This window comes from Arvicola amphibius, chromosome 2 (genome assembly GCF_903992535.2).
Source record: "Arvicola amphibius chromosome 2, mArvAmp1.2, whole genome shotgun sequence".
Taxonomy (NCBI): Eukaryota; Metazoa; Chordata; class Mammalia; order Rodentia; family Cricetidae; genus Arvicola; species Arvicola amphibius.
In genome coordinates this window covers 172,058,816-172,075,614 of record NC_052048.2, presented here as the reverse complement: position 1 = coordinate 172,075,614, position 16,799 = coordinate 172,058,816, and the positions used below count along the sequence as shown (strand labels likewise).

The 16,799-nt window shown below is 40.0% G+C and overlaps 1 protein-coding gene across 1 annotated transcript; it reads right to left on the bottom strand.

The window, feature by feature from the left end:
- Positions 1-2,367: 2,367 nt before the first annotated feature.
- Positions 2,368-16,799, bottom strand: LOC119806249 (hyaluronidase-4). Its single transcript, XM_038317848.1, has 4 exons — positions 16,745-16,799; positions 11,748-12,750; positions 5,672-5,761; positions 2,368-2,769 (listed from the first exon to the last, which is right to left on the bottom strand). The coding sequence occupies exons 2-4, from the start codon at positions 12,699-12,701 to the stop codon at positions 2,368-2,370; spliced, it is 1,446 nt and encodes a 481-aa protein (XP_038173776.1). The 5' UTR covers positions 12,702-12,750; positions 16,745-16,799.

Genomic DNA, 16,799 nt, shown 5'->3' with positions numbered 1-16,799 from the left:
AATGAAAAGATAGCTTATTTGAGCCTCAGAAGAAAAGGTTCAAGGCCTCAGTACTTCTCTGTCTTAGGTAGATTGCATCACCATTCTACAACATACATACATTCCAAAAATACTTTGTTGTCACAAAATTTAAGTAGTCAATGAATGACTACTAAAGGTGCTAAAAATAGTCTGATATATTTTAGTTCCCGGCCTCACATTCCAGCTCCTTACAGTCTCAGAAGTTCTAATTAGTCAGCTAGCCTTGTAAGAATCTTTGACATAGGTGTGGCTTCTTCTGAACACTTCAGTTCACAGCTACTTAACAAAGTTCAGGCCAGACTAACTAACTTAGATAACCCAAAATAAAAACAAGTGTTAAATCACTTGCTAGTTTGCCTTCCCTCCCTCTCCTGGAAGAGAAAAGACTTTTTAAATAATATGCATGAAGATTACGAAATGATTATTAAAAAAAACCACACACATATTAATTGGAACACACAGTTTATAAAATATGTATATAGTATGATTACAACAATATAAAAGTCATTTTACAAGAAATATTAGGAAAAACTACAACAAAAATTACCAGTGTATAGTATATTGGTGATTTCTTTGGCTATCCTTTCAATTGTGAAAATGTTCTATATTGCTAACACATTGTCTTTGATATAAAAGATTAATTTTTAAATTATCTCTTATGTAATCATACTTCTCATTCACAGTATTATGAAAACTTTGTATCATACATTTCAGAATTAACTTTCTCAGTGCCCTAATCTCTGACAAGCAAGGATCCTGAGTTGAACTTTTTGTTTTTGTTTGTTTACTTAGTTTTGGTTTTTGAGACTGGATTTTCCTGTGTAGTTCTGGCTGTTCTGGAACTAGCTCTAGAAGACCACACTGGTCTCAGACTCACAGAGATCTGCCTGCCTCTGCCTCCTCAGGATTAAAGATGTGTACCACCTAAGAGAGAGACATCAAATTTCAATTTTTTTAAATTATTTTTTGGTTTTTGGAGATAAGGTTTCTCTGTATATATCTCTGGCTGTTCTAGAATTCACTCTGTAGACCAAGCAGGCCTCGAACTCACAGAGACCCACCTGCCTCTGCCTCCTTGAGTGCTGGGATTAAAGGAGTGTGCCACCATTGCCCGACCTTTCATTCCTTCTTTATCAACATCATATCTTTCTTGCATTTCTCTTCCTGTTAAATTATCATTATGACAAGAAAATCCAGTCCCCTGAGAGTGTATCTCAAGACCACACCACAGTGAATAAGTGGGGTCCCTGGATACAAAAGGAAATAGCTTGACTGTTTTATCGTTACCTTTTCTATTGTTTTTGGTGAGCACAAGATTATCCTGGGCAGCTACACATACCAAAAATCTAAGAGTGCAAAGTAGGTTGTTGTATTTAATCCTAAGAATAATTTGCTAAGGTGAAAATTATATTATCAAATTTCAGATGATAAAAGGGAATACAAAAAAAAAACTTGCTAAGATTTATACCACCACAGAAATAGTAAAAACATAATTCAAATCCGGTTTAAAGTGATTCTAAATCCAAATCTACTACTCCAACTTCATATGGGGAGCAAGGGGAGACAAAAGTAGCTAGTTTTTCTTATGGACTTTCTCTCCAACAGCACCTTTTAAGTGTCGTTTATTAAATCTCTTTCATCAGAACCACTTCACTTTCAAAAGTCGCCAGCTGTATTTTATCAACATGGCTTGCGCTTTTAGATCCAGCGCACGTTCAGCCTGGACTACCTTTCTGCAACGTGCAGGCTGTGAAGGAAGATGAGAGTTGAGAGAGGCCTTTGCTGTGAGTTGGGAACAGCTGATACCCCGCAGGTCTCCCATGAGTTCAGCAGTGAAGCAGATACAGGTGAAGCCAGGCTGGCACTGTCCTCGGTAAGCTCAGCAGGGAAGCGGGTACAGGAGAAGCTGGCTGGAGCAGAAACCCTGAATTTCATCTTCTCTTATGACCTACTTGACCAGGTCATGAGGGAGGTGACCCCATCTGTTGAATCACGTGACTACTTAGTAGTCGTTCCTTAAATAAATTGCTATCTAGAAAATTTCCTTGAAATCAATAAGCTTAATATTCATGTGGATCATCCTGTATATACAATTAGAAGAAGAATGAAATCGGATTGAAATACAATTTAAATCTTCAAGTAAGAAAACAATGTGCGTGACCTTGTTCTCTCAGATCTGGTTTCTAACCAAAGTGCAGCAAATAAAGTAATAGGTGCCTATTTATGCTGTGACACATATGTTGACTTACAAGACCTCTCAGAGGAACCCTTAAGAGGATAACTGTGGGATTCCTCTGTTCCCTAACACTCTACTTGAGGACACAATTCCCTTTAAACTCAATTAAGTCACAGCTGAATGCTTTGATAACCTGCTAGAACTAGCAGACACAGTGTTATTACTGAGATAGAGAAAGGGGAGACCCCAGAGCAGCTGTCAGGTTCTTTCGTTTCTCTACAATCAGCCCCTTCATATCCCTGATAACAGTGGCACAGGAAGTTCTCCGCCATCTCAGCTAGGTCTGCCTCTGATGCTCTTCCCTTCACTATGAATTCTCCGTTCTCAGAGGCTTCTATGCGGTAACTGTCAGGGTTCAAATGGAGGTAATGAGGTGCTTTCCATGTCTTCCGTATGCACCTCCCATTATTCTTGCAAAGGTGATGACTGCATACCTCAACTGCTCTGGTCACATTGATTATGTATTTCCCAAAATCCGAATTCACAAAGCGGTTGACCTCCGTACAGTTCTCCTGAGAAAGCATGAAAACAATTGGATCAGATATTTTAGAAGGCAGCTCTTTAGACTGGGCTAAAACTGGATGGCTTTGTCCTAGTGGGTAAACTCTTGGACTCTACTATAGCCCAAAGGTCTCAACTCAGAAGTGAGAAAGGCCCTAGAAGCAGGAGATGTAACAGTAAGGCAGAGTAACTGAGTCAGCAAACCAGCTGGAGTCAACATAGAGGTCCTTGCTTTTCTTCAATTCATGCATCTTTTCCGTCTAGCAATGAGCAGTGTGAGAAAGAAACACAAACAAAGCAGAATCCACGCCAGAGCTACTGCCGGGCTGCCTCTCAGGGCTGAGTTGTTCTTTCTGGCTGAGTTCCCCTGCTAGGTCCTTGAACAGCAGAGGAGAGGGTGCCTGACCTGGCCTTGTCCCATAGTCACACTGATGAATATCTCAAATATCACCATAAAGCCTTCATCTGGCAATGGATGGAGATAGAGACAGAGACCCACATAAGAACACTGGACTGAGCTCCCAAGGTCCAGTTGAGGAGCAGAAGGAGGGAGAAGATAAGCAAGGAAGTCAAGGACCGCAAGGGGTTGGTCCACCCACTGAGACAGTGTGCCTGATCTAATAGGAGCTCACCAAGGCTAGCTGGACTTGGACTGAATGAGCATGTGATCAAACCGGACTCTCTTAATGTGGCTGACAATGGGGGTGGACACAGAAGCCATTGATAAAGGCACCGGGACTTGTTTCTACTGCATGTACTGGCTTTTTGGGGACCCTCATCTATTTGGATACACACCTTCCTAGGCCTGGATGGAGTGAGGAGGGCCTTGGACTTCCCACAGGGTACCCTTCCATCTCTTAAGACTGGATGGGGAGGAAGGTGAGGGAGTGGGGGAATGGGAGGGGTAGGGGAGGAGGGAAGGAAGTGGAAATTTTTGAATGGAAAAGTAAAAAAAAAAAAAGTGAAAAAAAAAAAGAAGAAAATCCGAGTTATTCAGACTCCGAATAAATTCAGACTTACTGTTGACCTTAGAGCATTCTGGACTTCTCAGTTACTTATACTTAAACATAACCTGTTGCAGGTTCTACTCCTACACACAACCAGATACAGGAAAGCTGGAAACACTGGGTCATTCGTGTGTGTTTTCTAGTATGTGTTCTACATAGAAGTCACCTCGGTTGTGTATACTATTTCCTGATAAAATACTTCCTCGTGAGTCAGCAACTGAACCTGTGGCTCTCTGAATATGCTCATAGATGTGTGTGATAGCTATTCTTCAATATCAGCTTGACTACATCTGGAATTAACTGCTGTGGGAACTCCTTCAGCCAATAACATTTAAGATACTGGCTCAGTTTGGAGGTGGTCTCATGTACTATAAATGCAGATGAAAAGCACGCGCAGGCCTCTTGGCTGTTGGAATCAGTTCCAGTTCCCATCCCACACAGAGAACTGTGGATCGCTACTCTTTCTGTGAGTTTATAAATAAATAAATAAACCTCTCTGATACTCCATTTTGAATGGGCTATTGTGAAACTCTTTTGTATGTCAGCAATTAACTAAAATTCAAATGACTGGGCACACACCTGTGGGGGATTATTTTTCTTAATTAAATCATTTGAAGTGGGAAGAACCACTTCTAATCTGGATCTTCAAGGTGGAAAGATCCACCTTTAATCAGGACCACACCTTTCTGGCAGCCTATATAATGGACATAGAAAATGAAAGCAAGCTCTTTCTTTGCCTGTTTGCTCTAACTCACTGGAAAGCCCACCATTTCACACCAATTGGAGCCTACTCCTTCAGGATTCTGGCATATACTGAAGACAAGCTGAGACATCCAGCTTCATGGACTGAGAAATTCCTGGATTCTTGAACCATCTGTTGGTAGACAGTCATTGGTGGACTAGCTGGAGCACAGCCTACAAGCCATTCTAATAAATCCTCTTTATACACGTAAATATAAAAAATTGGATATATATATGTATATATATATATATATATATATATATTCTAAAGGTTATCTTACTATAGATTCTAGAGAGTCTAGGAAATCCTGACTAATACAGTGAACATGGTTACAAATACATTTGTGAACATTGTCTCAATAGTAACAAATTGAGCCAGTAAAGTTCTAAAAATAAAATTAACACAGACTTATTTTTTCAATTTAACCCAAATTTTAAGGATACAATCTTGACAACTCTGAGTAAAAATAAATAAATAAATAAATAAATAAATAAATAAATAAATAAAAAATATACGTGTTATAGTAATGCTTCAGACAAAATTAAGAACAACTGGAGATAAATAAGAGACTGCAATTAATGTGGCTTAAGGAAAGTCAGAAGAGTTCTTGAAGTAAATGCTGTTTCAGCTGGTGAAAACTTAAAACTACATCTTAATCTTATTTTCAAGGCTATCAATTTCCAGCTGGTGACTCTACAGGGGAAAATGCTTTCAATAGGAGGGTTGAAAAGTTAGCATCTTTTTTCTAGCTCTCCAGATAGGATGCACTATTTCATGTAGGAGGTCAAGGCAAGGGATCCAGTCTCAGAGATCTGTGGTCATTAAGAACAGTTCTACTATGAAGTAGCCTGAACACCTAATGACCTCCTTGATTTCCCCCTCTTGTCTCCTTGTCTATAGTAGAAGAGAATAGTCATTAGCTGACATGACCAGTAAGTGAGCAGGCCCAAAACACACAGAAGACCTGTATTAATACATGATAAATATCAAGCAAATATCAGTGTTATGATTACTGTCTTTTTATTATTTTTAGCCTTATCTAAGTACTAAGTGCTGATTTTCGGCTTTTACCCTAAATCTGGCTTGCTGTGGGAATACTTGAGTTTTGATTGGGGTGATCTCTACAGGAAAGCAGAACAGTATACCCTGGAGGTACTGACTTACCACAGATGCAGTTAAATTCATGTCTCCCCAAATGACAAAGCCTGCAGCTCCCAGTGCAGCGCTTTCTCCTATGGTACTTATTAGATCTTGCTAGATGGGAGAGAACAAAGTTAATTAGTCATTGGAAGATGTATCCACTCACCAGGAATTAAGATTTCAGGCTGAGCCCAAACACACCCTAGATATTGTCCCTGAGTGACATACATGTGAAATGGACTGATGCTCAGAACCACATTCTCTGATCATATACAACAGTGTGCTTGCGTGTGTACATGCATGCGTGTGTGTGTGTGTGTGTGTGTGTGTGTGTGTGTGTGTGTGTGTGGTGTGTGATGTGTGTGTGTGTGTGTGTGTGTGTGTGTTTAGGCAGAGTCTCACTAAGTAGGCTTGACTGCTTCAGACTCACCATATAGATCAGGCTGAACTCAAACTCATAGAAATTCTCCTGCCTTTGCCTCTAAATTCTGGGATTAAGAGAATGTACTACCCAAGAAAACCCACAGAATCAACTACACAACACTCTTGAGAGCTCACAGGGACTGAATCAACAACCAGGGAGCATGCAAGGGTCTGACCTAGACTCTCTCCATATATGTTATGGTTGTGTAGCTTGGTCTTCTTGTAAAACTAAAAAAATTAAAATAAAAGTGGGAGAGGGCCTGTCTCTGATTCTTTTGCCTCCTTTTGGGATCCTTTTCTCCTACTGGGTTGCCTCATCCAGCCTTAATAGGAAGGGAGGTACCTAGTCTTATTGGTTGATTTCCCTGGGAGGCCTGCTCTTTTCTGAAGGGAAAGGAGGAGGAGTGGCTCTGGGAGAGATGGGAGGCTGGGGAAAGGAACTGGGAGAAGAGGAGGGAGGTGAAATTGATATAGGGATGTAATGTATTAGAGAAGAATAAACAAAATATGTATTTAAAAATACTACATCTTAATAGGCAGGATATTACTTTTTAAACAATTAGTATATAAATAACCACCAACAGTTGTTTATTTGAAATTGACTGGGGATATTTGCTCAGAAGCTAACTATATGTATAAATACATAAATAGAGCCCAAAGAATTTTCTTTCCCTGAGGCAAGCCTTTTAGCTCTAATCTACTACCAACCTCTGACCTCTGTGGAGCTTCACAGGTACAGTCACTAAGGTGACCTTGTGTCCTTTTGAACTCAGAATAAGGTAAGGGTACAGCGCTTAGTGTCTCCAAGCTCTGACTTTGTCCATTCTTTATATTTGGCCCCTGAAATGCTCTATATTTAATTTCTAAGTACTGGATATAATAGGTTTTATCTATGTATGATTCATCTAAGCAATGACAAATCTACAAGAATTTCTCCCAATATCGCTAGAATAAATGAAATGGAGGTCTCAGAAGTAAAAATTGGTGTTTTATCATTCAAAGATTACCTTAGTGCCAGAGATGACTGTGGACCAAGGGAACATAGGGGGAAATAAGAGTTGGGAACATGCTGCTGGTTTCAGAGCTTATTAAATTATAGTGCATTCTCCCTCTAATGAAGGTTGCTAAACACTTACGTTTTACTCCAAAGATAAATTTCCATAATTAAGTAATAGAAAATTGTGAGTTGGAGGAAAAAAACAAGCAAAAAAAAAACAATCTTTATTTTGCCTACTTTATCATATCAATAACTGAGGAATTTCTCTTCTCCTGACACTTCTGTAGTCAATCATTCAAATTAACAATTTTACAATGTCTATCTTAAAACAGACTTTTACAAACGTTTTTCTGGAGACATTTGAAATGTGAAGAGAGTCTTAGGTTTGAATTGACTTACCTCTCTGGTTCATATCCATTTCTGTTCTCCAACACCATAATATCAGACAGCCCACAAAACAAAAAGTGTGGCGGGGGTTCTTTGGGGCTCAAAGGAGATGATATACTTAAGAGGATTTTGAAAATTGTCAACAGGCTGGTGATTAGAAGCAGAATTACCTATGCAGTCCTCAGATTGCAGACTGCAGGATGTACAACTGTTGACTCAAAGGCATAAGGAAGAAAAACTCAGGCCACTGACTTTGAAAGAACCTTGAGACCAGCAAGAGGACAATCACAGCGTGTGGTCAGAAGGAAGTCTCCAAGAGCCTGCTTAGGATTAAGGTGGTGTTATCAAAGGAGAAATAGGACATAGCACATAAATATATTATTTATGTGTTTATGTCATTGATTTACAATCACTAAATAGGGAAGCTACAGATATATGTCATGACTGCCATACCTCCTAAGGTTATATTAGTTTATTTTAAGTATGTCATTCCTTTAGTATCATTATGAGCATTTACTGGGACAGATCAAAGACATAACTGTCTTCAAGAACATCTTGACCAAAATCAAAGGGGCGGTATCATTTTAAAAAACTGTTAGCGTCATATTAGATCACTGTCATCTGGCAGAGTTCAAGGTGATAAATGAATCACAGACCAGGTATGATCTGAGGACCAGAAAAATAAAGGCACTAAGGAAGCCATTGAGAGAACAGCTCTGGGAGTGTACAGGAACCACCTAAGAGTTGGGACCTCCCACATGGCATCACATGAACATAGAAGCAAAAGAACAAAGTGGCTCTAGCAAAAATGGGCCTCTGAGTCCCAGTGCAGCCCCTGCTTTTGCCCAGGATTCTCAAATTCAAATCAGTGTTTCAGAAGTTAATAAGTACTTTGGTTGCTGGACAAAGAAAAAAAAAACCAATCTGGAATTAGCCAGAAAACTTCCTCCATCCATGCTAGCTAACTTTCAGAGTGACAAGGTGGCATGCAGGCTACTGGAGAAGAAAAGAATATCAATGGTCTTACCCATCATAGTACTGGGTAACACTGCTACAATACTGACCACCCTGGCAAGATATGCCCAATGGTACAATAATGTCACAACTGTTAGAAGGTTAATCAACCACTTTATGCTGGGATTTGTAGCCTATTCAAAAAGAGGGAAATCAGGTATAGTAATGTAAACCTGGTCAAAGGTCTGTGACTGAGGCGGTCATAGGTCCTCAAGAAAAAGAAACCACTGCAATTTGCTAAGTAATCATATTGTCAAACTGTTTTTAATGACTTGTATTTATTATATCCACAAATATGTGCTACTCATAACTTTGGTCATAGAAGCTTGTTTTTGCAGTGAACGGTGGATTAGACAAACTCATAACTGTTTAAAGTGCTGAGAATAAGAGTCTATAAGTGCTCAGCTCTAATTGGGACATTATGTCAGCCCTCCACAGACATTTGAACATTCAGGTAGCATCAAGGTACTGGGGACAGAAAGAATGCAAGAGCTGGTAGGTGAGAAGGAATGCATGGAAATGCTGCCTCCTCTACATGGTGGATCTGTTGCATTTGTGAACTCACAATAACTATGGTTTCCTGCATAAGATCAAACTAGTTAAAATTCCAGTCTGATTGGGCCAGGGAGCTCATGTGGTTCCACTCCTAGGTCAGGAGCTGTTGACAGTTGGTGGTTTTTGGATGCACAGGGCATCTTGTTTTCTTGGAGAATGTGGCAACTAGTAAGTTGCTCATGCTCCAGCAGATAGCCATGTAAAACCAGGTACCACTAGCTTGACTAAAAAAAAGAGAGAGAGAGAGAGAAGGGGACTTGAAATGAAAGGGATAAGTATGAAAGAGACCATAAGGGAGAGTTGAAGGACAACGTGGAAGGTGGATATAATCAGATTACATTGTATGTATGTAAGGGGGGAAGTAGAGGAAAGGATACCTAGAAGAGTCTTCCTCCATACTTGGTTTTTGTTCCCTGATGCTTACCAAAATTTATGTTAGAAAATCATCTACTAGTGGGAGACATAATGGAAAACCAGTCACTAAAGAACTTACTTTGTATGTTGCCAGAGAAACTAATTACTCACAGAGAAACATTTAAATCTTCACCCACAGAAACTCTTTTCATTGTTTTTATAAAGCATAACATCACATTATGTCTAGATTAAATTTACATGTTGGTGGTACTAGCCATCTTCCTGGTGGAATGAGATGGTACTGCTTCTATATTATTTCCCCCAAGCTATGGCTGCTGCCTGGGATTCTTAGGGACTCCATGGCTAAGTGCTTCAAGGCTTAGAAACTTGTTTTAAAATGACAGCTATTCCACATGTATTTCTGAAGTGATTCAAATTTTCACACACCTTTTCTCATTTGGTTTTTATCATACTTCTGTTAGATCAGTGGAGTGGAAGATAGTGTCCGCAACCCCTGTTTCTGTGTTAAGAACTGAGACACTGGGTTCTGGGAAGGGTAAGAAATTTGTTACCATCCCTAACTGTATACATGCATGCATTCTAAACTGTAGACATATTTGAGAAAGAAATGGAAGCCCCCTCATAGTTGTTCAGAGTTTGAAGTAATTGAACATCACATTTTTTTTTAAATTGTGAGTAGATTTTTATAGTAGATTGAGTACAGTGGTGTGTATGTTGATGTTTTCAGTCACAAAGCTGCCCTTTCAGAATGAGAACAGTCCCAAGTGCTGGAGTTGCTTTCCTGAGAGGAAAGAATAGCATTTCTGAACTATTGCTATAAAAAAAAAAAGGTGATCCAAGCCATGTGCAGTATACAGAATGAACCAACACACTAAGTTGCTTTTCTAGATGAGCATGGTTCCTCTAAATTTTAGGTTTTTAGTTTCAAAAATAATTAATCATCACCGAAGAAAGGAACATTATGAAGCTAAATATACAACATATATATATATATATATACATATATATATACATACATACACAGAGAGAGAGAGAAAGTTAAAACATACTTTCTGATATATACATATATGTGCATACCATATATATGTCTGTGTATATATACTTATATATATATATATACATATATGTGCTCTATGTTATTTCCCATTGCCAGAGTCAATATTATTCTGTAAAATTTTAGATAGCTTTTCCAAACCTCCCAGCAAAGGTCCCTTGCCATTCTCAACTCCATATTCACAGATGACTTTTGTGGGTAGTGTGAGTCTCAGGCCATTGTGAAGGCTTTCACCTTCTGGATAGTGACAAAGGCATAGCATTTCCACACCTCCCATTGGTGTGCTCCTTCTTCTCCTTCCAAAGCATCCACCTGAGGATGCCAAGCACTAAGAGCATCTCTTGCCTTTTAGCCATCTGGCCCACTGATGTTTATAATTGAGGAATGAAAAGAAACACCTCTGTTGAAATATCTCAAACCCTTGGTGGCAAGTAAAATGCTAAAATATTATCGCATCATGAAACAATGGCTGAAACAGGTAGCAAGTTTTCTTGGTGCAGAAAAATGTATACATTAGTACCCAAATCCACTCTTTTTCTTGGAAGTTTCTATTTCAATGAGTGGGGCAACAAAGAAAGAGAAAATCAGGCTGAAAGTTGGCTGACTTTAAAGGTTACTCATCCTGGAACAGATGAGATCTCTGGCAACATATATAACTTGGGTGAAAATAATCAGGTGCAAAGAGTTCTCTCAGAGCTTTAACCTGGGTTGTGAAGCTATTCATGGTTACCATTGAATTTACAAGCCCACACCACTCTACCAGTTTTCCATAAGCTGTTTTCAGAGAGGCAACTAGGTCTAAGATGGTTCTGCCAATGTATGATTGTTTCATACTTTTAAAACTGCTTTTAAATTAACTATAATTTTAAACCATTACAGGCATGAATATAGCTTACTTAGTAAAAGTTGGTATTACATATTTAAAAGAAAACAAATTCTCCTCTCTTTATATTTGAAATGATGAAGCCAGAAGCCAGGATGTCTTTCATTCTGTGTTTAAAATGCACTCTCTAATTTCTTAACCTGCTCACCACAACGTGTTTCAATAATATTCCACAACAGCCAGTCACAGGGAATTCAGTAGCTATTAGCCTCATATGTTAGCTCTTTCACACATTGCTGTGTCCTTTAAAAACAGTGTTAACAAACAAGATAACAAAATTTAGTTGCATAAAGGAAGAGTCTACGCAGATCAGTACTCTAGAAAGAATAAGATGCTAGACATAATTAACTAGAAAAGTTATCTTTTAGAGATGCAGCCGAAATCCTCCACCATGAGGCAAGGAAAGTCTTACCCTAGAAAGAAAGAGCAGAGGTTCATCTCTGTAGCCCAGTCGTGTGTAGGTGAATACAGGCAGAGCATAATCATGTGACGTCATGGTAGAGATCCTCATTGATTCATATACCCGAAATTGAGAGAAGTGCAAAGTACGTTCACTATCTCTCAAGGATTTCTTGATACTAATAGCAGGATACAAGGAAGTACTGCTATTCCAGAGCCAAGAGAGCTCATCATTACGCAGAACTTCCTCTTCTGGGCATGACCCAGTATAGTTTGTATCATAAAAATTATAATTGTGGCAATCAGGATATAAATAATAACCCCAAAGGCCTTTGGGTCGACTCCTGGTTCCCAATTTGATAGTTTCCTCCATGAAAGCTTTTGCACTTTTCTCAAACGTGGCTTTGGCTATATTTTCAATATCAGCAGCTGATATATTCTTTTTAATATCAGAAATAAGTGTTCTTGACTTTTGTCTGTAGATATCCTTTGTGTCCCAGTTCCGGGCCCACTGTGGGCGCCAATATTCCCAGTCTATAATGGCAAGTCCACTGAAGTTTTCACTAGGGATGTAATAGTTAATATCCTGGGCAGCTTTTTTCAGATGTAATTGTAAGCTTGTGTTTTGTGGAAGACCCCCATTGATGGGGACCCCTCTTGACGTATACCATGGGTAATATCCCAACTTGTTGGCATAAAATATAGTAACATTTTGCTCCCCATCTTTGAGTCGAGGGCTTCCAATCATCTGAAACATTTTCAAATTCATTGTGAAATTATGTTTTATCAAACACAGATCTGTTGGTGCATTCCAAGCAGCTATAAAAGGCTTCCTTTGGTAAATTGGAACTCGGGCAGGTTTTAGAGATGAGATGGACTTCAGGATAAAAAATATGAGCAGCCCTGATGGAAGATGTACTGGCTGAACAACGTGGAGCCTTAATTTTCCTTGAGATAACAGTTTCATGATAAGGTAGGAACTTACACCCCTTCTTCTTTAGTGTAACCCAGAAGGCCTGTGGAGAGATTTAATTTTCTGTTAGTGATAACTTGAAAAGGATGGATGCTGTTAATTCTTTTCTTTTGTATTTTCAAAGCACACGTATTTTAAGGTCATAATGATTTCTATAAATGAACTGAGATGTAAAATCAATTGTCATGGTCAGGTTTCTACTCAGGGACAAGCAAAAAGATTTAGGAAGTGTCGACAAACTACAAACCCTGTATGCCCACAATAAGATAAAAAGTAAGATGTGTGGTTCATGGTGAAAAGCAGATGTGAAAAAATACACTCACTTTGGCGAGTTTTCCAATATCAGGCATTACACTCAGTGCTTTCATTGTTTTACTATAACAATAATGTAATAGTGTGTAATTGCATTCCCATTTTACAAAAGAAAAAATGGAGACTGAAATGAAGGGCCCTGATTGATGTCACACCACATAGAAGATAAGACATTGCAAACAAATGCTAGACAAAATGCACGGTAAGTTAGTGGAGTGCTTAACCTGGCTGTGAAGGATATATATAGGAAGCGAACCGAGACCAGTAGCAAGGAATGCCACAGAGAAGGTGCACTCGGGCTGACTTGAGAAAGCAGGAGACATAGAATTGTCACATTTCCCTTTCAGTTTTCTGAAGGAGAACTGCAAAAGAACTGCTTTTAGATAACCACAGCAAAGACCTTAATGGTGTAAAATGTTCTTCTGTACCAGTGAAGTGGCAATGCCTTGTGCTTAAGTATAACACCATGATATTAATACATGTAGCAGACATTTGCTGAGTATGTGCCTAATGCCATGATACTAAGACATATAGCAGACATTTGCTAGGTACATGCCTAAAGCCACCATAGTATGACATGTAGTAGACATTTTCTGGGTACGTGCCCAGGAAACAGATCCCTTTCTACTTCTTCTGTGGTGAATTCTGCACCATATGTCTTGGTGAAGGATGTATGACTGCGTCACCTAATAAACCTCAAAGTGCAAATGCTTCCGTGGCTTTCAATGCAGCTTTGATGCTGTGTGGGACCTCGAAAAAAAAAAAAAAAACTCTTAGATGCATCCTATACTAGCCTTTGAATTGAGATCTTGAGATTCCAAGCATCTAAGGGATAATGTTGATAGTAGTGAGAAAATTCCAACATCCGGAAGATAGGGAGATGGCTCAGTGGGTAAAGTACTTGTTGTAGAAGTGTGAGAACCTGAGTGTGGATCCCTAGCACCCCACAAAAGCAGGTATAGTGGAACTCTTCTGTAACCCCTAACTGGGGGAATACAGGCAGGTGAATCCCTAAAAGACACCAGCTAACAGTCTAGCTGAACTAGTGAGTTTAAGGTTAAGAAAGAGACTTATTGATTCCTAGCCACCAGCAGGGAGCTGATTTCCTAACCATGAATCTCCCCCACCCCCAACTCACTCTTCCCTGTAAGCTCCGTGGAGAGCAATACTTGGTGGACATTAGAAGTGAGATAGCAGCAGCCCTGTGGCCCTGGATCCCCTACTCCCTAAAACCCCCACATGGGAGAAAAGCCTAGGGGCCCCTCCCCAGGTCGCTTCGGCATTCCTAGATGCCAGCAGGGAGTTGACTTGCTAGCCATCAATCTACCCTGCCTCCAATCCGCCATTCCTTGCAAGCTCGTGGAGACCAATACTTGGTGGACATTAGGGGAAGAGATGGGAAGGTGCCAAAACAAGAATTCCTCCAACATCATAAAAAGCGACATGGTAACACCAAAACCCAGAGGACACACAACAGGAAGACTTCATCATCCTAACCCAGAAGATGTAGAAGAAAATGACTAAACATAAGTTCATGAAAATTAAAGAGGAAGTAAAAAAAACTCCCTTAAAGAATTGGAGGAGAAGACAAACAGTAGTGTAGGAGGTTCTTCTCTATTTGTGTTGCTTTCATTGGCTGAATAAAGAAGCTGTCTTGGCCTTTTGATAGGGCAGCCCTTAAGTGGGTGAGGTAGACAGAACAGAACTCTTGGAGGAAGAAGGCAGGCAGAGAGAGCCATTATGGAGTTAGCAAGAATCCCGACTCTAGAAAAATGCCCAAGAATCCACAGGGATTACCCCAGCTAAAACCCTAAGCAGTAAAGGAGAGGGTGTCTGAACTGGCCTTACCCTGTAGTCAGACTGATGATTATCTTAAATATCACCATAGAACCTTTGTCCAACAACAAATGGGAACAGAGATAATGACCCACATCAGAGCACTGGACTGAGCTCCCAAGATCCAGTTGAAGAGTGGAAGGAGTGAGAGTATGAGCAAGGAATTCAAGACCATGCGGGGAATCATTCACTGAGACAGTCTGCTTGAGCTAATGGTAGCTCACCAGCTCAAACTGGACTGGGAATGAACAAGCATGGGAACAACCGAGCCCCTCTGAAGAGGGTTGACAGTTGGGGCAGACTGAGGGGCAACTGATGGTGGCACTGGGATTTGTCTCTACTTCATGTACCAGCTTCTTGGGATCCTATCCCTATGGATGTAAACCTTGCTCAACCTAGATGTAGTAGAAAGGGCCTGGGACTTTCCACAGGGCAGTGTGCATGGCCCTCTCTTAGGCTTGGAGGGTCTGTGAAGGGAGAGGGAGGGGAGTAAAAGGAGGGGAGGGAGTAGGAATTTGGAAAAAATGTTTAAATAAATAAAAAAGAAAGAGACTTATCTTTAAAACTAAGATGGAGAGGGATAAAAGAAGACACTGGGCATTGACCTCTGGTATTCACACATTCGTGTGTACACACACACACATACACACACTCCACACATGCACACACACGCATACACACACAGCATACATATACACATTCACACACATACACAGAGAAAGAGAGATACAGAGAGAGACAGAGACAGAGAGAGACAGAGAGAGACAGAGAGAGAGAGAGAGAGAGAGAGAGAGAGAGAGAGAGAGAGAGAGAGAGAGAGAGAGAGAAAGTTTTCATTGTCCAGAAACAGAAGTAACTGAGTCTGGGGGCCATCTAATGTCTGTGCCTCTGCTGTTTGGTGCCAACATTGTTGTTCTTGTGCTGAAGAACTTTTCTGTTCATATATGGGAGGTTTGATTTCAAACCAGAGACTGTGATAGAGACTCTTTCTGTGGAACCTCTGACTTAGAATTTCCTGAAATACAAGTCATTCTATGAAATTATCATTTTAGCCACCAGAGGGCACCAACCAAACCTCATTGTCTTTCCCGGGCCTATCATATGAAAGAGAACAGAAATTCTAAGCAACTTATCAAACCATAAAAAGACATTTAAGAAGTTCTAAGTAAACTGATACATTCAAAAGTCACTTTTTAAAATTAAATATTTTTATTCATTGGATGAATATCTACTCCTCCACAGCCTGAAGATGAATAAAATTACCTACTATTATACAACTGACTTTTGCTTCAGATTTCTTCAGGTCCCTTCCCCTCACCACATCTATGCAACCATGGCCCCTGCTTCTGAGCCCTACTGTATCTGAACCAGTCAACGCACAGATCACTGCTTGGGTTCCACACCTAATCCTAAGCATCTCATAACAACCTGCCTTTGCTTTCTGGCCTCCTCCTCTAGTCCTCTTCTGGAGGTCCTAATCCTTTAAACTCATCTCTAATTGGTGGAATTAAGGAAGAGCTGAAAACATAGTTAATCAACTGAATGGATGAGTGAGGAGTTTAATATTGACTCATCCCTAAAGTTTGTTATCTATTTCTCTCTGCTTAGGAGCCAGGTTTATTTGGGAACATATAGGAGAACCATCTGTAAAGACATTTTGGAGGTCTCTAAACAAAAGAAAAAGGAGGTAGGTTTCTTCCCAAACATCTGCACCTCATAGAGCAAAGACGCACCCAAGAAAGTTTCTTAACTACTATACAGTGACTTTGGCTTCACATTTCTGATTTTGCCCACTGAAAGATGAACACAACAAAGACAACAAAATGCTGAGATGTGTTTCTAGGAACCCCACGCCTTCCCCTTGCCCCCCCCCCAACCCAGAATCTTACCTCTGCTTCACTCTTCCAGATAATGAAGGAGGTGTCCCTTGGAAGGAGGTGGATC